This window comes from Saimiri boliviensis, chromosome 15 (genome assembly GCF_048565385.1).
Source record: "Saimiri boliviensis isolate mSaiBol1 chromosome 15, mSaiBol1.pri, whole genome shotgun sequence".
In the NCBI taxonomy this organism is placed as follows: Eukaryota; Metazoa; Chordata; class Mammalia; order Primates; family Cebidae; genus Saimiri; species Saimiri boliviensis.
The window spans coordinates 91,974,123-91,995,621 of NC_133463.1; the positions used below are offsets into that span (position 1 = coordinate 91,974,123).

The 21,499-nt window shown below is 59.4% G+C and overlaps 2 protein-coding genes across 8 annotated transcripts in view; one reads left to right on the forward strand and one right to left on the reverse strand.

Moving 5' to 3' along the window:
• ADCK5 (aarF domain containing kinase 5) lies at positions 1 to 16,770 on the forward strand. 5 transcript variants are annotated; one of them, XM_010329846.3, is made up of 16 exons: positions 3,873 to 4,522; positions 6,484 to 6,587; positions 6,729 to 6,918; positions 7,787 to 7,936; positions 14,256 to 14,331; positions 14,438 to 14,638; positions 14,716 to 14,856; positions 14,934 to 15,047; positions 15,141 to 15,272; positions 15,344 to 15,427; positions 15,506 to 15,587; positions 15,656 to 15,734; positions 15,836 to 15,927; positions 16,013 to 16,265; positions 16,339 to 16,455; positions 16,529 to 16,770. In XM_010329846.3, the coding sequence occupies exons 4-16, from the start codon at positions 7,872 to 7,874 to the stop codon at positions 16,632 to 16,634; spliced, it is 1,542 nt and encodes a 513-aa protein (XP_010328148.2). In that variant the 5' UTR covers positions 3,873 to 4,522; positions 6,484 to 6,587; positions 6,729 to 6,918; positions 7,787 to 7,871; the 3' UTR covers positions 16,635 to 16,770. The 5 variants fall into 5 exon arrangements, with proteins under 5 accessions (XP_039320397.2, XP_039320398.2, XP_010328148.2 ...); XM_074387290.1 differs by having other exon boundaries at positions 3,874 to 4,522; positions 14,443 to 14,638; XM_039464463.2 differs by lacking the exons at positions 3,873 to 4,522; positions 6,729 to 6,918 and adding an exon at positions 1 to 67.
• Positions 16,760 to 21,499, reverse strand: part of CPSF1 (cleavage and polyadenylation specific factor 1) — a 17,915-nt gene continuing 13,175 nt past the window's right edge. For 2 of the 3 annotated variants that reach the window (XM_039464461.2, XM_074387289.1), the window contains exons 19-37: positions 21,297 to 21,475; positions 21,087 to 21,223; positions 20,831 to 21,005; positions 20,551 to 20,757; positions 20,258 to 20,347; positions 20,022 to 20,165; positions 19,787 to 19,939; positions 18,940 to 19,056; positions 18,770 to 18,860; positions 18,602 to 18,686; positions 18,390 to 18,531; positions 18,149 to 18,301; positions 17,883 to 18,059; positions 17,735 to 17,801; positions 17,613 to 17,660; positions 17,384 to 17,539; positions 17,178 to 17,307; positions 16,968 to 17,106; positions 16,760 to 16,894 (exon numbers count right to left, since the gene is read on the reverse strand). In XM_039464461.2, coding sequence (XP_039320395.2) covers positions 16,847 to 16,894; positions 16,968 to 17,106; positions 17,178 to 17,307; positions 17,384 to 17,539; positions 17,613 to 17,660; positions 17,735 to 17,801; positions 17,883 to 18,059; positions 18,149 to 18,301; positions 18,390 to 18,531; positions 18,602 to 18,686; positions 18,770 to 18,860; positions 18,940 to 19,056; positions 19,787 to 19,939; positions 20,022 to 20,165; positions 20,258 to 20,347; positions 20,551 to 20,757; positions 20,831 to 21,005; positions 21,087 to 21,223; positions 21,297 to 21,475 — 2,438 coding nt within the window. In that variant the 3' untranslated portion in view covers positions 16,760 to 16,846. The remainder of the gene's footprint in view (positions 16,895 to 16,967; positions 17,107 to 17,177; positions 17,308 to 17,383; positions 17,540 to 17,612; positions 17,661 to 17,734; positions 17,802 to 17,882; positions 18,060 to 18,148; positions 18,302 to 18,389; positions 18,532 to 18,601; positions 18,687 to 18,769; positions 18,861 to 18,939; positions 19,057 to 19,786; positions 19,940 to 20,021; positions 20,166 to 20,257; positions 20,348 to 20,550; positions 20,758 to 20,830; positions 21,006 to 21,086; positions 21,224 to 21,296; positions 21,476 to 21,499) is intronic. The other variant, XM_074387288.1, reaches the window with a different exon arrangement.

The following is a 21,499-nucleotide window of genomic DNA, read 5'->3' on the forward strand; positions in this document are numbered from 1 at the left end:
CCCGCAGTGACTGCTGGGCGGCGAGACGCGCGGCGGGAGCGAGCGGCGGTCGGAGATGTGGCGACCGGTGAGGAGCCGCCCGGCCCGGGGCGCCCGAGCCCTGCGCACCCCCGCCCTAGAGGCCCGAGGCGCTCGGGCCCCCAGACCCACCCCAGAAACCCTCCGGGCGCTTTTTCCGTTTTCTTTTTGGAGCAGGGTCTGGCTCCGTCTCCCCGGAGCGCAGCGGCGCGATCTCGGCTCGCCGCAGCCTCCGCCTCCCGGGCTCGGGGGGTCCCTCCCGCCTCCGCCCCGCAGGTAGCGGACACCGCAGGCGTCCCTGCGTCCGGCGGACTTCGTGTTTAGTTTCATGGAGCGGGGGTCTCGCCGTGTTCGTGTTGCTCAGGCTGGTCTCGAACCCCTGGGCTCCGGCTCTCCGCTCGCCTCGGCCTCCCCGAGAGCTGGATTTCTTGGCGGGAGCCGCGCCCGCCGCCTGCGCCGTGAGCCGCAGGGGCCTCTCAGCCCGGCACGGAGGCGGGTGCCCGGCGCCCCGGAGAGCGCGTACTCGGCCGATCCGGGGCCCCGCGGGGAAGCCTCTGGCGCCGCTCCCCTCCCCGAGGCGGCCTCCCGGGGTCACAGACGCCTCCCCGCCCGGCCTGCTGCCCCCGGACGCCCTCCGCTGGCCTCCCCGCCGGGGCCTGCCTTGCCTGGGGCGGCGGGCTGTGCCCTGGACGCCCCTGCTCCGGCTCAGGGGCGCGCTCCCCACGGCTCCCAGGCCCTCGGCGTCGCGCCGCTCCCACGTGGCCGCCGGGTCCCGTTTCGCGGTCCCTGCAGTTAGGACTGCGGGGGGCGGGGCAGAGGCCGTGACACGCTTGCTACCCACCCCCTTCGCGGAGAGATGGAAGAGGCTGCTCGCGGCGCCGGTCCTTTTTTTCTTGGAATGTCTGCAGAGCTTGTGTTTGGCGATAAGCTAGCCTTGCCTGGCTGGCTATTAATAGCACGGATGGACGGCCCACTCGTGCCCAGCCCAGCTGTGTGACCCCAGGGTGCTTCATGGGCTGGGGAGGTGGCCTTCGGTGCAGCTCCTTCCAGGTGACAAAATCTTCCCACATGCAGGCCACTCAGTACCCCCCCCGCCCCCGCCCCAGCGAGTGGACAGGTTGGCTTAGCCCCTAACGGTTAGGAGCTGCTGATGGCCGGTGAGCAGGGCTGGGTCCAGTCAGAGTTTGAGGGCTTACTGGGGCTGAGAGGTCACACACACTGGGAGAAGGACGGTGTCTGTGGTCGCCAGACCCGCTTTCCCTACCTGGACTTTCAATCTCTCTTCCTAACTTTGGAGACAGTTATGTGCCTCAGTTTCCCCTCCTGTTGAGGTGCACAGGTCTTTTGCGTTACCGAGGCTCTGTTCATCCGTTCGTGGTTTTTCGTTTCTGGCATCATTCTGAGACCCAGCAGTTGATTCTCACTGCCGAGGACGGGCCTGTCTGGTGACCTGTGTCGTCCTCATATGTCGGCCCTGGAAAACCAGACGTGAGTGCACACGGGCATGGTTCTGCGGCCAAAGCACACCCTTTGCTTTGTGAACTTTATGGTATCTGTGTGGTATCTTTATGGTAACTCAGAACACTTGCTGTTTTCAAGGTAGTCAGTTGTGTTCTAAAGTAACTCCGGAAAGGGAGCTGTTTGTGCAGACTGCACACACTCGCTATCAGAAAGCGTGAGAGGTTGGGGCAGAGGGGACACATCTCACCTTGTCCAAACTGAAAGGCTTTGGGAGTGAGGGGAGCTGCAGGGGTGAGTCACCAGGGCTGTCTGGGGTGTGTGGGGGAAACGCCCTGGGGCCCCCCGTCTAGAAGACTGTACTTACCTTCCGGCCCTGGGCCCCCCCGTCTAGAAGACTGTACTTATCTTCAGGCAGTTTCAAGGTCTTGTTCTGGGTGCGGCTCGGGTTGTGTGTCATGTCAGAATTGCCCGGGATTGCATTCTGGGAAGTGTTTCCGGGACGTGTGGCTGCAGGCTCAGTCCCCCATAACCTCTCTGGGCCTTGAGGACCTCTCCTGTGTGATGGGAATTTCAGAGAGGATAGTCTGGATGTGCTGGGCACCCCACATTCCAAGGAGCCAGGCTCTTGCACAGCCTCATGGGCTCTGGTGGGCACTGTGGGTCATCAGCATGAGGCCTTGTCCACCTGGGTTGCATCCAGGGCCAGCCCGAGGCAGGGGCTGCTGCCATTTCTTGCCTGTGACCTGCTGCCTGTTGTTTGGCGGGGATCCTGGCCCAGACCATGTGGGGTTCTGTTTAGTCCTGTGCTTCATGGAGTGCCTGCTTGTACAGGGATGGTGGAGATGTAGCCCTGCTCACAGGCTAGTGAGGAGACAGATTCTGTAAATTAACAGTCACACTGGTCTGTAAGTTAACAGTCACACTGGCATGTGATGAGGACAGTGGCAGGACAGGCCCACGGTGAGCAAGGTGGAGCCGGGCATGGGGGTGAGTGAGGCTACTGGTGGACCAGGGTCGGGTGATGGCACCCCAGGGTCTACGGGAGGGATCTTTGTCCTGGATGTGAATGGGAGTGAGAGACACAGCTGGAGCCCCTTCTGCAGTGCTGGTTCCTGAGGAAAGAGCAGAAAACGGTTATTGGAGACAGCAATCAGAGAGCCATGACTTTCCTGGCCTCATATGCTTGATGGAGCTTGCTGAAACGCAGAGCAGCTGGCATTGTTAGTAAGGGATGAGGTAGGTGGTGGCTGGGATGCCCACCTGGAGTTCAGCAGCCTTGCAGCCCCTTACGAGCTGTGGTTCTGAGCCTCTCCACAGTCCATGGGCACAGCTGCCTGATCTCTGGACCTCTGGCTGTGCAGGTGCTGGCATCAGAGGTGGCCAGGGTCAGGAGGTGCAGGCTGGGTAGGCAGCAGGTGGATGATGTGCCTACAAGTCGCTGCCCGGCTGCCTCTGGGGTTTTCCTTGTGAGTCGGCACTTGCTGCGCGTGACCTCGCCCAGCAGAGGTTTCTGCCAGCCTGTCCTCTAGGGACAGTAGGTCACGGACTTCTTCCTTTGGCTTTCGTGTTGTTCGGAGTCCTCGAAGTTTTCTCCAGGGCTCTGAGCTCTGGCCGGAAACCAGCTGGCAAGTCGGTCCCTTCCTCAGTGCGGTGTTGACAGCCACGTTAGTGCTGCTGCCACGGAGCACGACTGACCGTGCAGTTTCCCCCACACGCTGACTTGTTAGAAGAGCCCTCAGTTGGGGAACGCGGAGTTGAGGGAGTTGTAAGACCTCATCATAGGTCAAATACGGTCGGGAGACCGAGGTTGCCGGTGAGTGCGTGGGAGCTGTTGGGTTTTTTCTTTTTTAGTTATTATTATACTTTAAGTTTTATGTGACGTTTTCATAGTCACAGATAAAGCAGCACATTTCATGGTGGGGCTCCTTTTTCTCTTTTTCTTTTTCCTTTTTTTTTTTGAGGTGAAGTCTTGCACTGTTGCCTGGGCTGGAGTGCAGTGGTGCAGTCTCAGCTCACCGCAGCCTCCACCTCCTAGGCTCAAGCAGCTCTCCTGCCTCAGCCTCCCAAGTAGCTGGGATTACAGGTGCCCACCACTACACTCGGCTAATTTTTTGTCTTTTTAGTAGAGATGGAGTTTCACTATGTTGCCCAGGCTAGTCTCGAACTCTTGACCTTGTGATCCACCCGCCTTGGCCTCCCAGAGTGCTGGGGTTACAGACCACCGCCCCTGTCAGCTCTGTCGCCCAGGCTGGAGTACAGTGTCGCCATCTCTGCTCACTGCAACCTCCACCTACCAGGTTCAAGCAATTCTCTTGTCTTAGCCTCCCAATTAGCTGGGATTATGGGTAGGTACCATCACACCTGGCTACTTTTTTTTTTTTTTTTTTTTTTTTTTTGTATTTTTAGTAGAGACAGGGTTTCTCCATGTTGGCCAGGCTTGAACTCCTGACCTCAGGTGATCCACCCACCTTGGCCTCCCAAAGTGCCGGATTGCAGGTGTGAGCCACAGCACCCGGCCTTTGGGGCTTCTTTACATGCGTCCTGCTAGCTGCGGCCCGTCTTCCACCCTGGCCACCCCTGCCCTTTTCCACGTAGATGCTGTACAGGGTCCCTGTCTGTGGGGTCTCAGTAAGTCATAAGTTCCTTGTATTTTTTTTTTTTAATGGTGAAAAGATATACATATATTTAGAATTAGCCAGCTGGACTCCATTTAGATGATCCCAATTTTGTTGGCAACATCCAAAGTATCGTAATCAGGAGCCAGTCGAACATATGCCTTCTTCTCTCCATCAGGCCGAATCAGGGTGTTGACCTTGGCCATCAATGTCATAGAGCTTCTTCACAGCCTGTTTGATCTGGCTCTTGTTGGCTTTAACATCCACAATGAACACAAGCGTGGTGTTGTCTCTATCTTCTTCATGGCGGACTCAGTGGTCAGCGGAAACTTGATGATAGCGTAGTGGTCCAGCTTGTTTCTCCTGGGGCGCTCTTCCGAGGATATTTGGGCCGCCTCCGGAGTCGCAGTGTCTTGGGCCGCCGGAAGGTGGGTGACGTGCGGATCTTCTTTTTTGTGTGGCTGTGGCCACCTTTCAACACTGCCTTCTTGGCCTTTAAAGCCTTCGCTTTGGCTTCGGCTTCGGCTTCAGGCGGGGCAGGAGCTTCCTTCTTCGCTTTCGGCGCCATCCTGTGAAAAAAGCCCTTGTATTTTCATTTGTTTTCGGAAAAGTGACCTACCCAGGCCACTCCTCCCGTCCAGGCGTCCATCTTCGAGGTTGGCGTCTGCTGTCTGATTCCGTGGCTGGGCACTGTCACCACTTCCTTCTGAGATGAGGACTGCTTTCCTCCGGCCACTGGTCAGTGGTCTCAGCAGCAGGAAATTGTAAATGACAGGTCAGGGTGCTGCTAAGAGAGTGCGGGGATAGGGACAGGGTGGGCCTCATCCCAGGTGAGCCAGACGGCGACGCCATCTCTTCTTTCAGAGACTGAGGGGATGTTCAGCGATGGGTGTGTTTGATGACCTGTCAGCATCCGAGCCGTAAGCCCTGGGTTCAGCTGCATTTAGCCTTCTCTCCTGTGATACTGTAACTCTCAGCCTTGCTCCCAAGAGATAGGATAGTGCTTCCATCCCTGAGTCCAACACGGGAACCCAGCTTCCTTTCCTGCGCCCGGAGGTGCCGACCGTCTTTGCTGACTGACCTGGTGACGTGGTTTGGCTTTGTGTCCCTACCCAAAGCTCATCTCCTGGAGTTCATCAGCTGGAGTGTGATTCCCAGTGTTGGAGGAAGGGCCTGTGGGAGGCAGTGGGATCATGAGGGCAGAGCTCCCCCTTGCTGATGTTGTGGTAGTGAGTTCTCAGAGACCTGATGGTTTAAAAGTGTGTGTGGCACTTTCCTCTTTGCACTCTTGCTCGGCCTCTCTCCTTGCCCCACACTGCTTCGCCCATGCTGTGCTTGCCTTCTGCTGTGACTAAGTTTCCTGAGGCCCCTCAGCCATGCTTCCTGGACAGCCTGCGGAACTGTGAGTTAGTTAAACCTCCTTTCTAAGCCAGGCGCATGGCTCATGCCTGTAATCCCAGCACATGGGAGGCCAAGGAGGGCCAATCACGTGACTTCAGGGGTTTGAGAACAGCCTGGCCAACATGGTGAAACCTCATTTCTACTAAAATACACAAATTAGCAGGGCGTGGTGGCACATACTTGGGAGTACTTGGGAGACTGAGGCAGGAGAATCACTTGAACTTAGGAGGCAGACCTTGCAGCGAGCTGAGATTGTGCCATTGCACTCCAGCCTGGGCAACAGAGTGAGATTCTGTCTCAAAAAACAAACAAACAAACAAAAAAAACCCTCTTCTCAGCCGGGCATGGCGGCTCACACCTGTAATCCTAGCACTTTGGGAGGCCAAGAAAGGCGGATCACAAGGTCAGGAGTTCTAGAACAGCCTGGTCAGCATGGTGAAACCCTGTCTCTATTAAAAACAAAACAAAACAAGAAACCTCTTCTCTTCATAAATTACCCAGTCTTGGGTAGTTCTTTTTTTTTTTTTTTTTTTTGAGACAGAGTTTCGCTCTTGTTACCCAGGCTGGAGTGCAATGGCGCGATCTCGGCTCACCGCAACCTCCGCCTCCTGGGTTCAGGCAATTCTCCTGCCTCAGCCTCCCGAGTAGCTGGGATTACAGGCACGCGCCACCATGCCCAGCTAATTTTTTGTATTTATAGTAGAGACGGGGTTTCACCATGTTGACCAGGATGGTCTCGATCTCTTGACCTCGTGATCCACCCGCCTCGGCCTCCCAAAGTGCTGGGATTACAGGCTTGAGCCACCACGCCCGGCGTCTTGGGTAGTTCTTTATGGTCGTGTGAGAAAGGACTAACACCTGAGGCTGATGAGCCTAGGGAAGTGCAGCTTGGCTGCCTCGGTCTCCAGCGCGCGTAAGCACTGGTGGTGGCCGCGGGCGGGATGTGTCCTGGCCTCGTCTGACCCCACACCACTTCCTCTCTTTGCAGTTGCAGCTTTGCCATTTCCACTCTGCTCTGCTGCACAGCAGGCGGAAGCCCTGGCCGTCCCCTGCTGTGTTCTTCAGGAGAAACGTCAGGGTCCTTCCTCCAAGGTACGGAGTCTTCCCCGGGCGCGCGCCTCTCACCAGGCCGGCATGGATAGTGTCTGTGGACATGCAGAGGTGGCAGTCGAGGGCCCGAGGCTGGACCTTCTCCTGTACCCCCAACCAAGACAGGATATGTTTGCTCCTCAGTGCAGTGCACTGGGACCAGAGACCACCAGGTCCCGACCCTTGGTGAGGCACACGCCAGGGGTGGGCACGCCCTGACCACAGTACTGAGAGCAGACAGCTAGCGAATTGGGAAGAGTACACATGGAGCGCCTGCTCTGAAGAACCGCCTGGGTCATCGTGCAGAGGCTGGAGGAAAGCAGGGCGACTGTAGGTAGGGGTCGCACAAGAAGAACAGCAGCAGGAAGGGATGTGGAGGGGAGGGTTCTGAGCAGAAGGAAAGGCTAGACAAGGCCTGAGGCCAGGAAGGCTGGACCACAGTGGGCAGAGGGGTGGTGGCAAGGCAGGAAGGCTGTGGAGGGTAGAGGCGGCAGACCAGGCAGGCAGGGTGAGCTGCCTGAGCACCACCCCTCGGTGAACCTGGCGGGGGTCTCCTTCTCCGAGCTCTGCAGCAGGAGAATCTGTGTCCCTGGGACAGATGTGGCCAGGTGGAGAAACAGATGGGTGCTCAAGCGCCTGCTGCACTCAGCATGTAGGGAGCTTCTAGCATGTTCAGCAGAGCTCCTGTTGTATCCAGCGGGTACTGGGCTCCTGTTGAATCCAACCTGTGTGGGGACCCTACTGTGTTCAGCACGGACAGAGCTCAGTGCCTTGCCCTGCGTCGTCACGTGACTCAGCACGGCTGACCTCAGCGTCTTGTCTGTCTCTGCTGTGCTGATGACCGTCCAGTGGGACCCTGTGAGGTGGATAGCGGTTGTAGTTCTCCACAGCGTAGGCGGCCCCGGTTCCGTGAGTAGCACAGACCTGCCATTGAGTTGCTTCCAGTCTACCTGAGGATCCATTTCCATGGTGCATGGCTCCATGGCTGGGTCTCTGGACACACCCATAGGAGGCCTGCCCCTTATGGCCATGTGGGCTCAGGGAAGGGGACCCTGATGCAGTGTTCTCTGGTGAGCACACCATCAGAATGGCTGTACACACAGGAGTGAGAGGTAGCACTCTGGACGGTGCGGGGAGAGGTCAGAGCCCAGCTGAGTGGGGGGCGGGCGGTGCCTCCAGGCTGCGTGCTTGTCTCCCCTCAGGTTCTCGAGCCCCGCACCCCTGTGGAGAAAGGTGCTGTCCACCACGGTAGTAGGGGTGCCCCTGCTCCTCGGAGCCCGCTACGCCATGGCAGAGGCACGGGAGAGGAGGAGGATGAGGCTTGCGGTGGATGGCATGGGGCGCTTCGGCAGGTAGGAGGGCCCAGCGGCGTGGCGGTGGGTGGTGTGGGGGCGGCGGATGGTGTGCTGTGTGCAGGAGCAACTGCCCCAGATGCAGACCTCACGGACGTGGGGGCAGAGCTGGGAAGGCTGCAGGGTTTTGCTGGGGATTTTACAGCTGGCTTTCAGGTGTCCTTTCCTACATGGGAAGGTGCTGGCTGAAGGGACAGTGAGCACTGCCGGGCCTGTGGGGTGCAGTGTAGACAAGGGTCCTCCTCGTTGGATCTGGCCGCCACAGGCCCTTCCCCAGATCAACCTGGGCCTGAGCGGGGAGGGGCTCCAGCCCTCCCTCAGGCTTCCAGACTGGCAGAGAGCGGCTGCCCTCCCTCCCTTCTCTTCTCACCCCGTTTGGGCCTGGGAGAGGAGGCTGCCTCTGTCCCTGCCCCTGGAGATGGCTGAAATTGGGTTATTGCTGTCACAGACTTTTCTGCCTCCTTTACCTCCCCGGGCAGAACTCAGAACTCCGGGAGGGTGGGGACACTCTCTGTTGGAACCCTTGGGCGGGCATTCCTGCTTTTGGTCAGATCCCAGAGTTCCTGCAGCCTCGGAGCCCTGCCTGGCCTGAGCCTCGTAGAGCATCCGTGCAGGAGCCCAGAACGGAGCCAGTGAGGAGCACCGTGTGCCTTGTGCCTTGTTCCCTCCCTGCGCATTTTTTTTTTTTTTTTTTTTTTTTTTTTGAGACAGTCTCACTCTGTTGCCCAGGCTGGAGTGCAGTGGCATGATCTTGGCTCACTCCAGCCTCCGCATCCCAGGTTCAAGTGGTTCTCATGCCTTGGCCTCCCCAGTAGCTGGGATTACAGGCGTGTACCAGACCATGCCTGGCTAAATTTCATATTTTTAGTAGACACGGGGTTTCACCATGTTGGCCAGGCTGGTCTTGAACTCCTGACCTCGTGAGAAACTCACGGGACTCGACCTGAGTGCAGCCCCTGCAGGGACCTCCTCCCTCAGCGCCCTGTGCGGGACCTCGTTTGGCACTTCCAAATGGCTCTTGGACTGAATTCTTCAGGAAGGGGAGCCCCCCTGTGTCTCTGCTGTCCTCACAAAAAGTTGCCCCATTTGTGGAAGATGGTTTGGCAGGCACATGTGACAGTGGGGAGGGATGCGCACCCTGGTGAGGGCGGGAAGCCTCCAGAGTCACAGCAGCCCTTCCTCCCGAGCGGCCAGCCAGGGTCAGGGCCGCTTTCTTGTTCCGGCCCATCTGTGGTGGAGGGGCCGGGAGCAGGAGCCCCTGAGAGCCAGGCGGGTTGAGTTGGGAAGCAGTTCCAGTGTCTATGTGGGGCTTCTCCTGTCTGGAGTAGTGGGCCCCCTCAGCTGGAGACCTGGGGCGTAGGAAGCCAACGAGAGTTCCCACTGACCCTGAAGGGCCTGGTCTTTTCAGGTCCGTGCCCTCAGCTGGCACAGCATCCACCAGTGGCACGTGCTCGGCCTCAGATGGATTTTCTTTCTAATGAGAGCATTGCTTTTGCAGTTAAGAAGCCAAGCCTGGCTGGGCGCGGTGGCTCAAGCCTGTAATCCCAGTACTTTGGGAGGCCGAGGCAGGTGGATCATGAGGTCAAGAGATCGAGACCATCCTGGTCAACATGGTGAAACCCCATCTCTACTAAAAATACAAAAAAAAAAAAAAAAAAAATTAGGCATGGTGGCGTGTGCCTGTAGTCCCAGCTACTCAGGAGGCTGACGCAGGAAAATTGCTTGAACCCAGGAGGCGGAGGTTGCAGTGAGCCGAGATCACGCCATTGCACACCAGCCTGGGTAACAAGAATGAAACTCTGTCTCAAAAAAAAAAAAAAAAGGCTGGGCGCGGTGGCTCAAGCCTGTAATCCCAGCACTTTGGGAGGCCCAGGCGGGTGGATCACGAGGTCAAGAGATCGAGACCATCCTGGTCAACATGGTGAAACCCTGTCTCTACTAAAAATACAAAAAAATTAGCTGGGCATGGTGGCGCGTGCTTGTAATCCCAGCTACTCAGGAGGCTGAGGCAGGAGAATTGCCTGGACCCAGGAGGCAGAGGTTGCGGTGAGCCGAGATTGCGCCATTGCACTCCAGCCTGGGTAACAAGAGCGAAACTCTGTCTCAAAAAAATAAATAAATAAAAATAAGTCAAGCCTGGTGCAGATCCCCGGCCACCTCCCCTGTGCCACCTTCCTTGCTGTGCTGTGGCTTCCATGCTTCCCTGTAGTCCTGAGGCCCACAGACCTGCCATGTTTTTAAAAATTAAATCCCGGCCAAGTGTGGTGGCTCATGCCTGTAACCCCAGCACTTTGGGAGGCCAAGGTTGGCAGATCACCGGAGGTCAGGAGTTCAACACCAGCGTGGCCAACAGGGTGAAACCCCTTCTCTACTAAAGATAAAAAAATTAGCTGGGCGTAGTGGCGGGCGTCGGTAGTCCCAGCTACTTGGGAGGTTGAGGCGGGAGAATCGCTTGAACCTGGGAGGTGGAGACTGCAGTGATGTAGGATCACTCCAGCCTTGCAACAGAGCGAGTCTCCATCTCAAAAAACAAAAAACAAATCCCTTCTCCCCAAGCACAAGTCTGTGGGACTATTTCACATCTTTAACTTTTGTTACAAAAATAAGAGTGTTTACTATAACGAATCTTTTTTATTTTATTTTATTTATTTTTTATTTATTTATTATTATTTTTTTTTTGAGACGGAGTTTTGCTCTTGTTGCCCAGGCTGGAGTGCAATGGTGCGATCTCGGCTCACCGCAACCTCCGCCTCCTGGGTTCAGGCAATTCTCCTGCCTCAGCCTCCTGAGTAGCTGGGATTACAGGCACGCGCCACCATGCCCGGCTAATTTTTAGTATTTTTAGTAGAGACGGGGTTTCACCATGTTGACCAGGATGGTCTTGATCTCTCGACCTTGTGATCCACCCGCCTCAGCCTCCCAAAGTGCTGGGATTACAGGCTTGAGCCACCGTGCCCGGCCCGGGTTCAAGCAATTCTGCTTCTGCCTCCCAAGTAGCTAGGATTACAGGCATGCGCCACCATGCCCGGCTAATTTTTTACATTTTTAGTAGAGACAAGGTTTCACCATGTTGGCCAGGCTGGTCTCAAATTCCTGACTTCAGGTGATCTGCCTGCCTTGGCCTCCAAAAGTGCTGGGATTACAGGCATGAGCCACTGCGCCTGGCCTTTTTTTTTTTTTTTTTTTTTTTTTTAAAGAGACCAAGTCCTGCTGTGTTGCCCTGGCTGGAATGCAGTGCTACCATCTCAGCTCATTGCAACTGCAATCTCTGTCTCCCAAGTTTAGGCAATTCTTTTGCCTCAGCCTCTCCCGAGTAGCTGGGATTACAGGGGTGCACCACCACACCCAGCTAATTTTTGTGTATTTAGTAGAGACATGGTTTCACCACGTTGGCTAGGCTGGTCTCAAACTCCTGACCTTAAGTGATCTGATTGCCTCAGCCTCCCAAAGTGCTGGGATTACAGGGGTGAGCCCGTGCACCTGGCCTAGCCATTTTTGATGTAACTTTTTAAGACTCTGTGTCGGCCGGGCACGGTGGCTCAAGCCTGTAATCCCAGCACTTTGGGAGGCCCAGGCGGGTAGATCACGAGGTCAAGAGATCGAGACCATCCTGGTCAACATGGTGAAACCCCATCTCTACTAAAAATACAAAAATTAGCTGGGCATGGTGGCGCATGCCTGTGATCCCAGCTACTCAGGAGGCTGAGGCAGGAGAATTGCCTGAACCCAGGAGGCGGAGGTTGCGGTGAGCCGAGATCGCGCCATTGCACTCCAGCCTGGGTAACAAGAGCGAAACTCCGTCTCAAAAAAAAAAAGACTCTGTGTCAAAACTGCTTGCTGTATCGATAGACTCAGCTCTGGATGATAGAAATCTGTCGTGGACTGTCCGGGACGGGTAGGCACGTCTGCCCGGGGGTCTCTCGACCTGCAAGAGGGTCCCAATACCTGGAAGAGGGAGTGCGCCTGGAAAATTAATAAAGACAGAGAGAGAGAAAGCGAGGCGTCTGGAGGGCTGATAGGCTGTGCCTAAACAGCAAATTTTATTTTTCAAATGCCAGGAATAAATACACTTTCTTGGCTTTGGTCTACGTCATAGTAAGAGGAATGTAAATGTATGCCTCACATGGCCTATATGATAGAGAAGTCAGATATGCGATCAATGATTGTAAAAAGTAACAAAATTTTCTACAATCACAAAGTTTGTTTATATCCAAACATTATTCACAAAGCTTGTTTATATCCAAACATTGTTCACAAGACTTGTTTATATCCAAACATTGTCATCAAAACATTGTTCAGGAGACTTGTTTATATCAAAACATTATTCAGGAATCTCTGAGTCAGGAATCCAAGCCATCCCTTATGGTGGCATTTTTCTTTGCAAATATCAACAGTTAAACCATTATCTAGGGTACAAGGCAGTTAGGTAAGTAAAGGTTAAAACTTATTCTTAAAGTCATAAAAAGGTCATAGCAGGAACCGGTTGCTGGTAGGGGGTTACTTGGTCTAGCAGCAACGCATAGTTTTAGGCCCAAACGATATTGTGGTTGATATTAGAAACTGATCATTCATCTTTCAGTTCCTATATTTCCGGATAGCTCGACTGAAATCGTTATGTAGGCCCACATGCACACAGGCGTTGATTATGGAACCCAGGGTGCTGCCGGCGTCTTGTGCTCATGTGCGTGCAGGTAGGGTGGGTGGGGCAGCTCTCCGGGACAGGCAGGCTGGTTTGCAGAAGCAGCCGCTGGGCTCGCCCTCTGCGCGTCTTCTCAGGCAAAAGCTGCTGGATGTCTGCTGGCAGCTCCATCATTCATTCCTGTATTCCGTGTTTTTGAGGTGTCAGCTCAGCCACAGAAACGAGGTGGCTGGAGGCCCTGCCTTCCCTGTCAGTCACTGACCACGGAACACGCGTCCTGTGCCTGCCACGACCAGTTAGACTTCTCCCGAACGCCTGGGTGTCAGCCAGGGTCTTGGGGCCTAAAGCTGATGCTCTCTGCTCAGAAGGCAGCCCTGCCCACTGAGCAGCCTTTTAGTCTCAGAGCACATTTAGAAACCCTGGCCTCCAGCTCAACCAACATACTCCAGGTGCCCTTTATGGGGGCCCAGAGTGGGGCCTCAATGGGGGGAATCTTTCTTAGAGTGATGGGGGTCACAGAGCCCACCTGGGCAGCCAGAACTGCACATCAGGCACAGCTGTAGGCCCTGACCGTGGGCAGGTACTCCAGCCTCCCAGGACGCAGGGACAGGCCTCTGGCCATGGCCAGCCTTCGAGAAGCCCTGATGAGGAGGCCACTCTGGCCTCCACCCTTCCCTGTGTACCTGTGTGTGTGTGTTCTGCTTCCTGCTTGCCTGGCATCTCATTCTGGGGCTGCTCAGCTGGTCCCCGGAGCTCCCCAGGGGACTTCTCCCTGAGATCCTCCTGACTGGTGCCAGGCCTGGGGACACCCCTCCACCCCAGCATTCCCATCCTCTTGTTCAAATCTCCCCAAGGAGCCCAGTACCTGCCCATCAGAGACAGGATACCCCCCACTTCCTGCCTTAATGGGGGTCCCTTCCCTGAACACCTTGCCGCCTCAGGTGTTGGAGACTCGCCCTCCTGGTGTCCTCTCTTCCAAGTGGACCTTGGGCTGCAGGTGACCCTGACCCTCCCGTGGCCTGTGCCCTCTCAGCCTCGCCCCCTGGCTGCCGCCCTTTCCCTTCAGACAGCCTTGGAACCCCGTCTCTCCAAGAGACCACCATCCACACTGCCCCACTGCATCTCTCCTGGGCACGAGGGTGGTGTGGACACAGGCTGCCTATTCTGCAGATCACTTGGACGGAGTCTCACTTTGTCTCCCAGGCTGGGGTGCGGTTGGTGCAATCTCAGCTCACTGCAGCCTCTGCCTCCTAAGGAGCTGGGGCCACAGGGGTGGCACCACCACACCTGCCTAATTGTTTGTATTTTTGGTAGTGATAGGGTTTCACCATGTTGCCCAGGCTGGTCTCGAACTCCTAACCTCAAGCAGTCCTCCCAGCACAGCCTCCCAATGTGTTGGGATAAATAGGCAAGAGCCACCACACCTGGCCCTGTTCTACAGATCTTGAGCCGAGACTGACATGCAGGGGCCATGTCCTGAAGCACCACAGGACACCCTGTGAGCTCAGCAGCCCGCCTTGCGCTCACACAGGCTTGCAGGCTGTAGGCTGGACTCTGGCTTGGCCTCACCCTTGGGACAGGAAGGGCTGGCTGGGGTCAGGCTAGACCATGGCAACAGAGGAGCAAGCTCTAGGGCTCCGAGCCTGCCCACCTGGAGACTGAGGCCACCTCTGCCCACAGGTCTCTGAAGGTGGGCCTGCAGATCTCCCTGGACTACTGGTGGTGCACCAATGTCGTCCTTCGAGGGGTGGAAGAGGTTTGTCCTGGTGCCCTGGGCACACGGTGGGGGCACGAGGTGGTGGGCTGGGCGGGACTGAGGCGGCAGCCACCTGCCCCGTGTGTTCTCCGCATCCTGTGGTCAGAACAGCCCGGGCTACTTGGAGGTCATGTCCGCGTGTCACCAGCGGGCGGCTGAGGCCCTGGTGGCAGGAGCCATCAGCAACGGGGGCCTCTACGTGAAGCTGGGCCAGGGGCTGTGCTCCTTTAACCACCTGCTGCCCCCGGAGTACATCCGGACCCTGCGTGTGCTGGAGGACAGGGCCCTCAAACGGGGCTTCCAGGAGGTGAGTGCTGCACTCGGGCAGAGGGAGGTGGGGGGTTCGGCCGTGGCCCAGGCTGCTCTGAGCACCTGTCCCGCCAGGTGGACGAGTTGTTCCTTGAGGACTTCCAGGCCCTGCCCCTGGAGCTCTTCCAGGAGTTTGACTACCAGCCAATGGCTGCCGCCAGCCTGGCACAGGTGCACAGAGCCAAGCTGCACAATGGCACCAGTGTGGCTGTGAAGGTACGTGGGGACCGCCTGGTTCAGCAGTGGGCTTGGGGCGCAGTGGGCCTATGTCAGCGCACCCTCGCCTGGCGCAGGTGCAGTACATCGACCTGCGGGACCGTTTTGACGGGGACATCCACACCCTGGAGCTCCTGCTGCAGCTCATTGAGCTCATGCACCCCAGCTTCGGCTTCAGCTGGGTCCTCCAGGTACTGCCCCGCCCCTTCCCCTGCCGAGTCCCGCCGTGCTGGTAGGCAGAGTAGGTCCTCAGCCTTGACCCTGAGCCCCCGTTTGGCCCATAGGACCTGAAAGGGACCCTGGCCCAGGAGCTGGACTTCGAGAATGAGGGCCGCAACGCGGAGCGTTGTGCCCACGAGCTGGCACACTTCCCCTACGTCGTGGTGCCCCGCGTGCACTGGGACAAGTCCAGCAAGGTGGGCTGGGCCAGGCCTCTGGGGTGGGCACAGCACCAGGCCTGCTGAGCCCAGCCTCTTGCTCTCCCCAGCGCGTGCTCACCGCTGACTTCTGCGCCGGCTGCAAGGTCAACGATGTGGAGGCCATCAGGAGCCAGGGGCTGGCGGTGCAGGATGTGCGTGTAGGGCGGGCGCTGGGGTGCGGGGCGGGAGGGTGCTGCCTTTGTCCACTGCAAGGCCTCTCCTCTTCCCAGATAGCAGAGAAGCTCATCAAGGCCTTTGCTGAGCAGATATTTTACACGGGCTTCATCCACTCGGACCCACACCCTGGCAACGGTAGGAAGTCCCCTGGGGGTGGGGGTCTCGGGGTGGGCGGGGTGCAACCTAAAAGGCTGTGTTCCTAGTTTTGGTGCGGAAAGGCCCCGACGGGAAGGCGGAGCTGGTACTGCTGGACCACGGACTCTACCAGTTCCTGGAGGAGAAGTGAGTGCGGGAGGGCAGGCATGGGGTTGGGCAGGCCTCTCCGGCTGCTAGGGGCGCATCCAGGGCTCATCTCTGGTGGACCCGGTCCCATCCGCCCCCAGGGACCGCGCAGCCCTGTGCCAGCTGTGGCGGGCCATCATCCTGCGGGACGACGCAGCCATGCAGGTGCACGCAGCTGCACTCGGTGTGCAAGGTGAGAGTGTGCAGGGATGGCCGGGGCGCCGCGGGAGGGAGGCTGGCCGCTCGGAGCCCGGCTCAGAGCCCCCCTCCCTCCCCAGACTACCTGCTCTTCTCCGAGATGCTCATGCAGCGGCCGGTGCGCCTGGGGCAGCTGTGGGGCTCGCACCTGCTGAGCCGCGAAGAGGCGGCCTACATGGTGGACATGGCTCGCGAGCGCTTCGAGGCCGTCATGGCGGTGCTCAAGGCGCTGCCGCGGCCCATGCTGCTGGTGCTGCGCAACATCAACACCGTGCGCGCCATCAACGTGGCCCTCGGCACCCCGGTGGACCGCTACTTCCTCATGGCCAAGAGGTCAGTCCCCTGAGCGGGTGCCTCTGGCCGGGCTGGTGTGGGGCGGACATGCTGCTGACGTAGGTGTGTGCAGGGCCGTCCGGGGCTGGAGCCGCCTGGCGGGCGCCGCGTACCAGGGTGTCTACGGCACCAGCCTCCTGCGCCACGCCAAGGTCGTCTGGGAGATGCTCAAGTTTGAAGTGGCCCTCAGGTGAGTGGCCCTGGGGCAGGCGGGTGGCAGGGGCCTGCTCCCCACCCACCTGTGACCTGACCCACCCACACAGGCTGCAGACCTTGGCCATGCGGCTGACCGCCCTTCTGGCACGTGCTCTGGTCCACCTGCGGCTTGTGGCCCCAGCGGAGGAGCTGTACCAGTACCTGGAGACCTAGCGTGCTCGGCCCGACAACCAGGCTCGGGTTCGACGGGGCCCTTTATGCCTTGGGCAGATGGCAGATGGAGGTGTGGGCACCCCAAGCCCCGCAGGCACTTGCCGTGTAATGACCACACACTCATCTCAAACAAAAATGTTTTTATTTGTGTTTTATACAAAAAAGGTGGCGGGAGGTAGTGCGGTGTGGTGGCGGCGGTGGCACCCGTGGGGCTAGAAGTGGGCGGTGACACGGTCTGTCTCCAGCAAGTCGTCCAGGATCTGCAAGGGATGGATGGGTGGGCGAGCACGCACACTGGCGGGGGGGGGCATACGGGGGCGGGGGCGCACTTACGATGTCAGGCGTGGTGCCAATCTTCTTGGCCAGCTCACTGCGCTCCATGGTGCTCAGGTACAGGTAGCGGTTGAGCAGCTCCCCGTCCAGCACGTTGCGCACGGCATTCTGCAGCGTGCGGCGGTCCACGTGCAGCATGCTGGGGGGTGCAGGCACAGAGGTCAGGGCGGGCTGGGGTGGAGGGGGCGCTGCACAGGGGTCGGGGCTCACCGGAAGGCGCGGGGGTTGAGGCCTGCATGGTGTGGCAGCATGGTGGTCAGCGCATTCTGCAGCATCAGCAGCCGCCGGTAGGTCTTCTCCTGCATGGGCAGCAGCAGCCCGATGCCACCGTCCAGGGTGGCTGTGGGGGTTGCGGTGTGAGCCGGGCCAAACTTAGGGCTCCCCCCAACCCAGACACACCTGCCCTCCACACTCACCAAACCAAGTGATGTGCTTATTCTCCCACACGACCGACTTTTTGCTGAGCCCCTCAGTAGCTCCCCGGCACGGGGTCCTCCAGAACGTGTTCACATGGGCACCCACGTGAAAGTCCGCCCGGCGCAACAGGCGCATGCCCCCGAAACTCTCCTTGGCTAGACCGGAAGGGCTTTGGGTCACTGCCTGCCCAGCCACAGCCCAGGCAGAGGGGGTGGAGGAAGCACTCACCTTCAGGCAGGTACATGTACACCATGAGGTTGCGGTCCCGGTCAGACACTGGGGAGCAGAGGCCCAGGGTCAGCCCCAGCCACCCTTAGAGCCTCAGTGCCCCCAGGGCCCTGCCCACATACCCAGAAAACCCAGCTGGGCGTTGTCCACCATGAAGTCCACGCTGTACACCTCCAGGGGCTTGGCATCCTGGGGGCAGGAAGGGGGGGGGCGTCAGAGGTGCCTTTGGCAGGTACCTACCCAGACACAGGCACCACGGCCACACGCTACCCGCGACACAAGGCTCAGCGTCTTGCTCTCCTCCTGGTAGCGCAGGAGTGAGATGCTCTTCATGACATCGGCTGCCAGGATGAAGTTCTTGACGCTGATCATCTGGTGGATGTAAAGCTGTGTGTCGATGAAGGCCATGCCCGTCAGCTCGCTGGCCCGCAGGCTCCACAGGAAAATCTGGGGGTGGGGGGTAGAGAGGGTGAGTGGGGGCGGTCGCCATGCCGGGTGGGGGTGAGCGGGGGGCACATGCCAGGTAGGACTGGCACCTTCTGGCCGATGGCTGACACCAGGTGGCCGTTGCAGTGGCACAGGGCGGTCACGGGCCCCTTCTGCTCCTTCTCGTAAAGGACTTTGAACTTGTTCTTGGTCAAGGGCTGGCCAGGCTCAGGTACCACCTCAATCACATCCATGATCAAGATCTGGAGGGCGTGGGGATGGCTGTGGCTTGGGTGTGGGGATGGAAGCAGGGCTGCCAGGGCTGTCTGCCCCTGCCCACCTGCCCCTTACCCGCCCTCGGCATGTGACTTCCTCGCCTTGCATGAGGCAGGTCCCAGCGGCCACATAGCCTTTGAGGCCTGACACGGTCTCCTCACTACGCAGCGACACTGTCTTCATGCAGGTCACATGCTCCCACTCCTGCAGCTCGATCCTGTAGGGGCCAGGGGCGTCAGGATGCTGCCCCAGAGGCCTTGGGGAGCCCCACCCAGGCCCAGCCTCACCTGGCGTTGGGAATGGCCTCCCAGCTGACCGGGGAGATGAGCTGGATGGAGAAGGCCTCCTGCTGGGGGTGGATGTACCGCTCGTCTGTAGGGAGGAAGGGTGGCGGTCACAGTGGAGCTTCCGTGAGTTCGGGCTCAGGAGGGGAGCGTGCGGTGGGTGCCACACACCTCTCTCGATGGTCTCAAATTCCTTCTCCTCGCCAGTCATGCGTGGGATGCGGGTGCAGGGCATGTTGGTGCTGGTGGCCACAGCATACACCTGCAGGTTAGTGGAGGTCACATGCCACTGGCCAGATGCGGCCCAGAAGGTCCCCGGTGGGGCGAGGCTGGGGGCAGACCTTGGACTCCACGTGGTAAGCCACGTAGTGGGCCGTGCAGCGCAGCGGGATCTTCCTGACAGGCCACGGGGCGTCGTAGGACAGGTAGGCGGGCAGGACACTGATCCTCAGCTCACCCTGGGGTGGGGGCACAGGGTAAGGGAGCAGGGGCAGGCAGGCCCAGGCTGCCGAGAGCCCCTGGGTTGCTGCTCTCAGCTCTGCAGAAGCAGGGGTGGGTGAGGGGCAGCTGTGTCCAGACGAGGTCCCGGAATGGGCCACCACTCAGCCTCTGGGGCTCCTCTGCCTTCTGTTCCCAGGCTCAGCTGGGGCTAGGGACGCTGGTCACAGGTGATGGGAAAGCTAAGCCAGAAAGGCACTGGAGGCGGCAAACAAAGGGCAGCCCAGGCTGCCGTGCTGGGGACTGAAAGTAACAGAAGGAGCCGGGGCCACCCTCTTCCACAGACAGTCCTGAGTCCTCAGGCATTTGGGCAGGACTCAACCACATCCCAGTCAAGGTCCCACGTGCCCTGGAGTGTTGTGGTGGCTCAGATGGGGAACCAAGATCAGAGAGCACGTGTGCCCTCCCAGAGTCAGGGAGCAGAACCGGCACTCGGGAAGCTGTCCCGAGGACGCCCTGTGAAGGCCTACAAGCCCGCAGAGCAGTCGGGGGGAATCCCAGGGTCACCCCTTTCCGGACCTTTGGAGCACCGAGCTCCAGGCTCCACCTCCTCGGCCTCCACCCCGCCGCCCTCTGGACGCTCCTTCCTGGTCCTGGGGTGGAGCCAACGGTCCCCCTCCTGTCCCTGCCCCTCGGCCCTGACTGGGGCAGCATCAGCCAGGGCTGCTGGGTACTGGGCTGGGCCCCAACCTGTCTGTTGAAGTACAGGAAGCCACGGGGACAGTTGATGTTGTGGAACGGAGCAAAAGAGTCGACAGGGCCGTCAATGCCCATGGGGTGCAGCCGCAGCGCCCCTCGGCCGGTCACCAGGAGCCAGTGAGGGGAGGGGCCGCAGATGAATACCTGGGGGCAGGCGCCGTGAGGAGGCTGTGGATGAGGCCGCCTCTCCCCCCCACCGCAGACCCCCGCGGCGGCGCCGGCCTACCCCTGAATAGCCGTAAATGTCCTCGAAGTAGCGGAAACGTGCCACGCGGCCCCGTGCCCCAGCGCCCTCCTCCGCGCTGCCGCCTTCCGCTTTCTTCTTCGATGGCTTCGGCTTCTTCTCACGGAAGTTGATGTTGTGAGGGACCTGGGGCAGAACCATTCAGATGCTCCAGGGGCTGCAGGTCTGAAACCCACCCCTTGTACCATACCCTCCCCACACCCCGGCAGCGTGGGCACCTTCTTAAAGCGGACTTTGAGATTGCCCTGGCTGAGCTGAGAGTCATGGGGGAAGGCCTCGTAGATAAGCAGCTCCTGGTCCACGTGCACCTGCGGGGATGAGGCAGAGGCGTCGGGAAGGAGGGGCCCTGAGGGATAAAGGCGGGGCCGTGGGGAAGATGGGCAGGGCCGAGGGAGGGGAGGGGCCACGCGAGGGGGCGGGGCCGCGGGGAAGGGGCGGGGCCGCGGGAAGAGGCAGGCTGCGGGGAAGGCGGGATGGGCCGTGGGAAGGGGAGGCCAGGCCGTGTGCTCACCAGCAGGTAGGGCCTGCTCTGGCGGCTGCCCAGAGCAACCAGCAGCACCTCCTTGACCAGGGGCAGCTCCCCCTGGCGTGTGGCCTCCTCCCTGCGGGCTTCGCCCTGTGTGGTGGGCTGTCCAAAGGAACTGTCCACAAGGACCCGCTGCCCCACGGGGAAGTTCTTCACCAGGAACACCAGCCGCCAGTCGGGGAGCTGGTAGATCTATGGGGTGGGCAGCAGTCAGTGGAGGCAGGTGGGTGGAGCCGGCTGGGCCACGGGGCAGGGCACCACCTACCTCCATGGTGCCGTTCTCCCGCACCAGCAGGCACCAGTGGGTGGGCTCTGCCCGGAAGGGTGCAGGGTCCCGGTCAGCAGGGGGCTGGCTGCTTCTTCGGGCCTCCTCCTTGCTGGGGCTGAAGAGGGAGCCGGAATCCCCATACAGCATCTCCTCCTCATCATCCACTGTGGGGCTGGGGGCCGACACAGGGTCACAGGCAGCCTGCCGGCCACAGGGACCCAAGCCCCCACCTGCACCCCTGGCCCCGACGCACCTCGTCTCTGAGCCCAGACCCTCGGCCTCCGAGCCGCTGCGGCCCCCCAGCTCGTCACGGGCCCCGCCCAGGCGGCTCTCTGTGGTGAACATACCGCTGAGGTCTCGGTACAGGCACAGTGTGATCACCTTGGACTGCTGCGGGGAGAGGGGTGGGCTCAGTGGCGGGCAGGGGGCCAGGACAGGCGGGCACCGGGAGTGGGGGGCCTACGTGGTGCAGCGGGGGCTTGTGCAGCGCCAGGCGGTGGTGGCGGCCGCCGTAGGAGTCACTCTTCAGCAGAAACATGGTGACGTGGCCCTCAGCACTCATGATGACCACGTAGGGGTCGGCCACGGCACACTGCACGATGGGGGCGCCCAGGTCCACGGGGATGAAGTGCAGCTGATTCACTGTGGGCACAGGGCAGTCAGCAT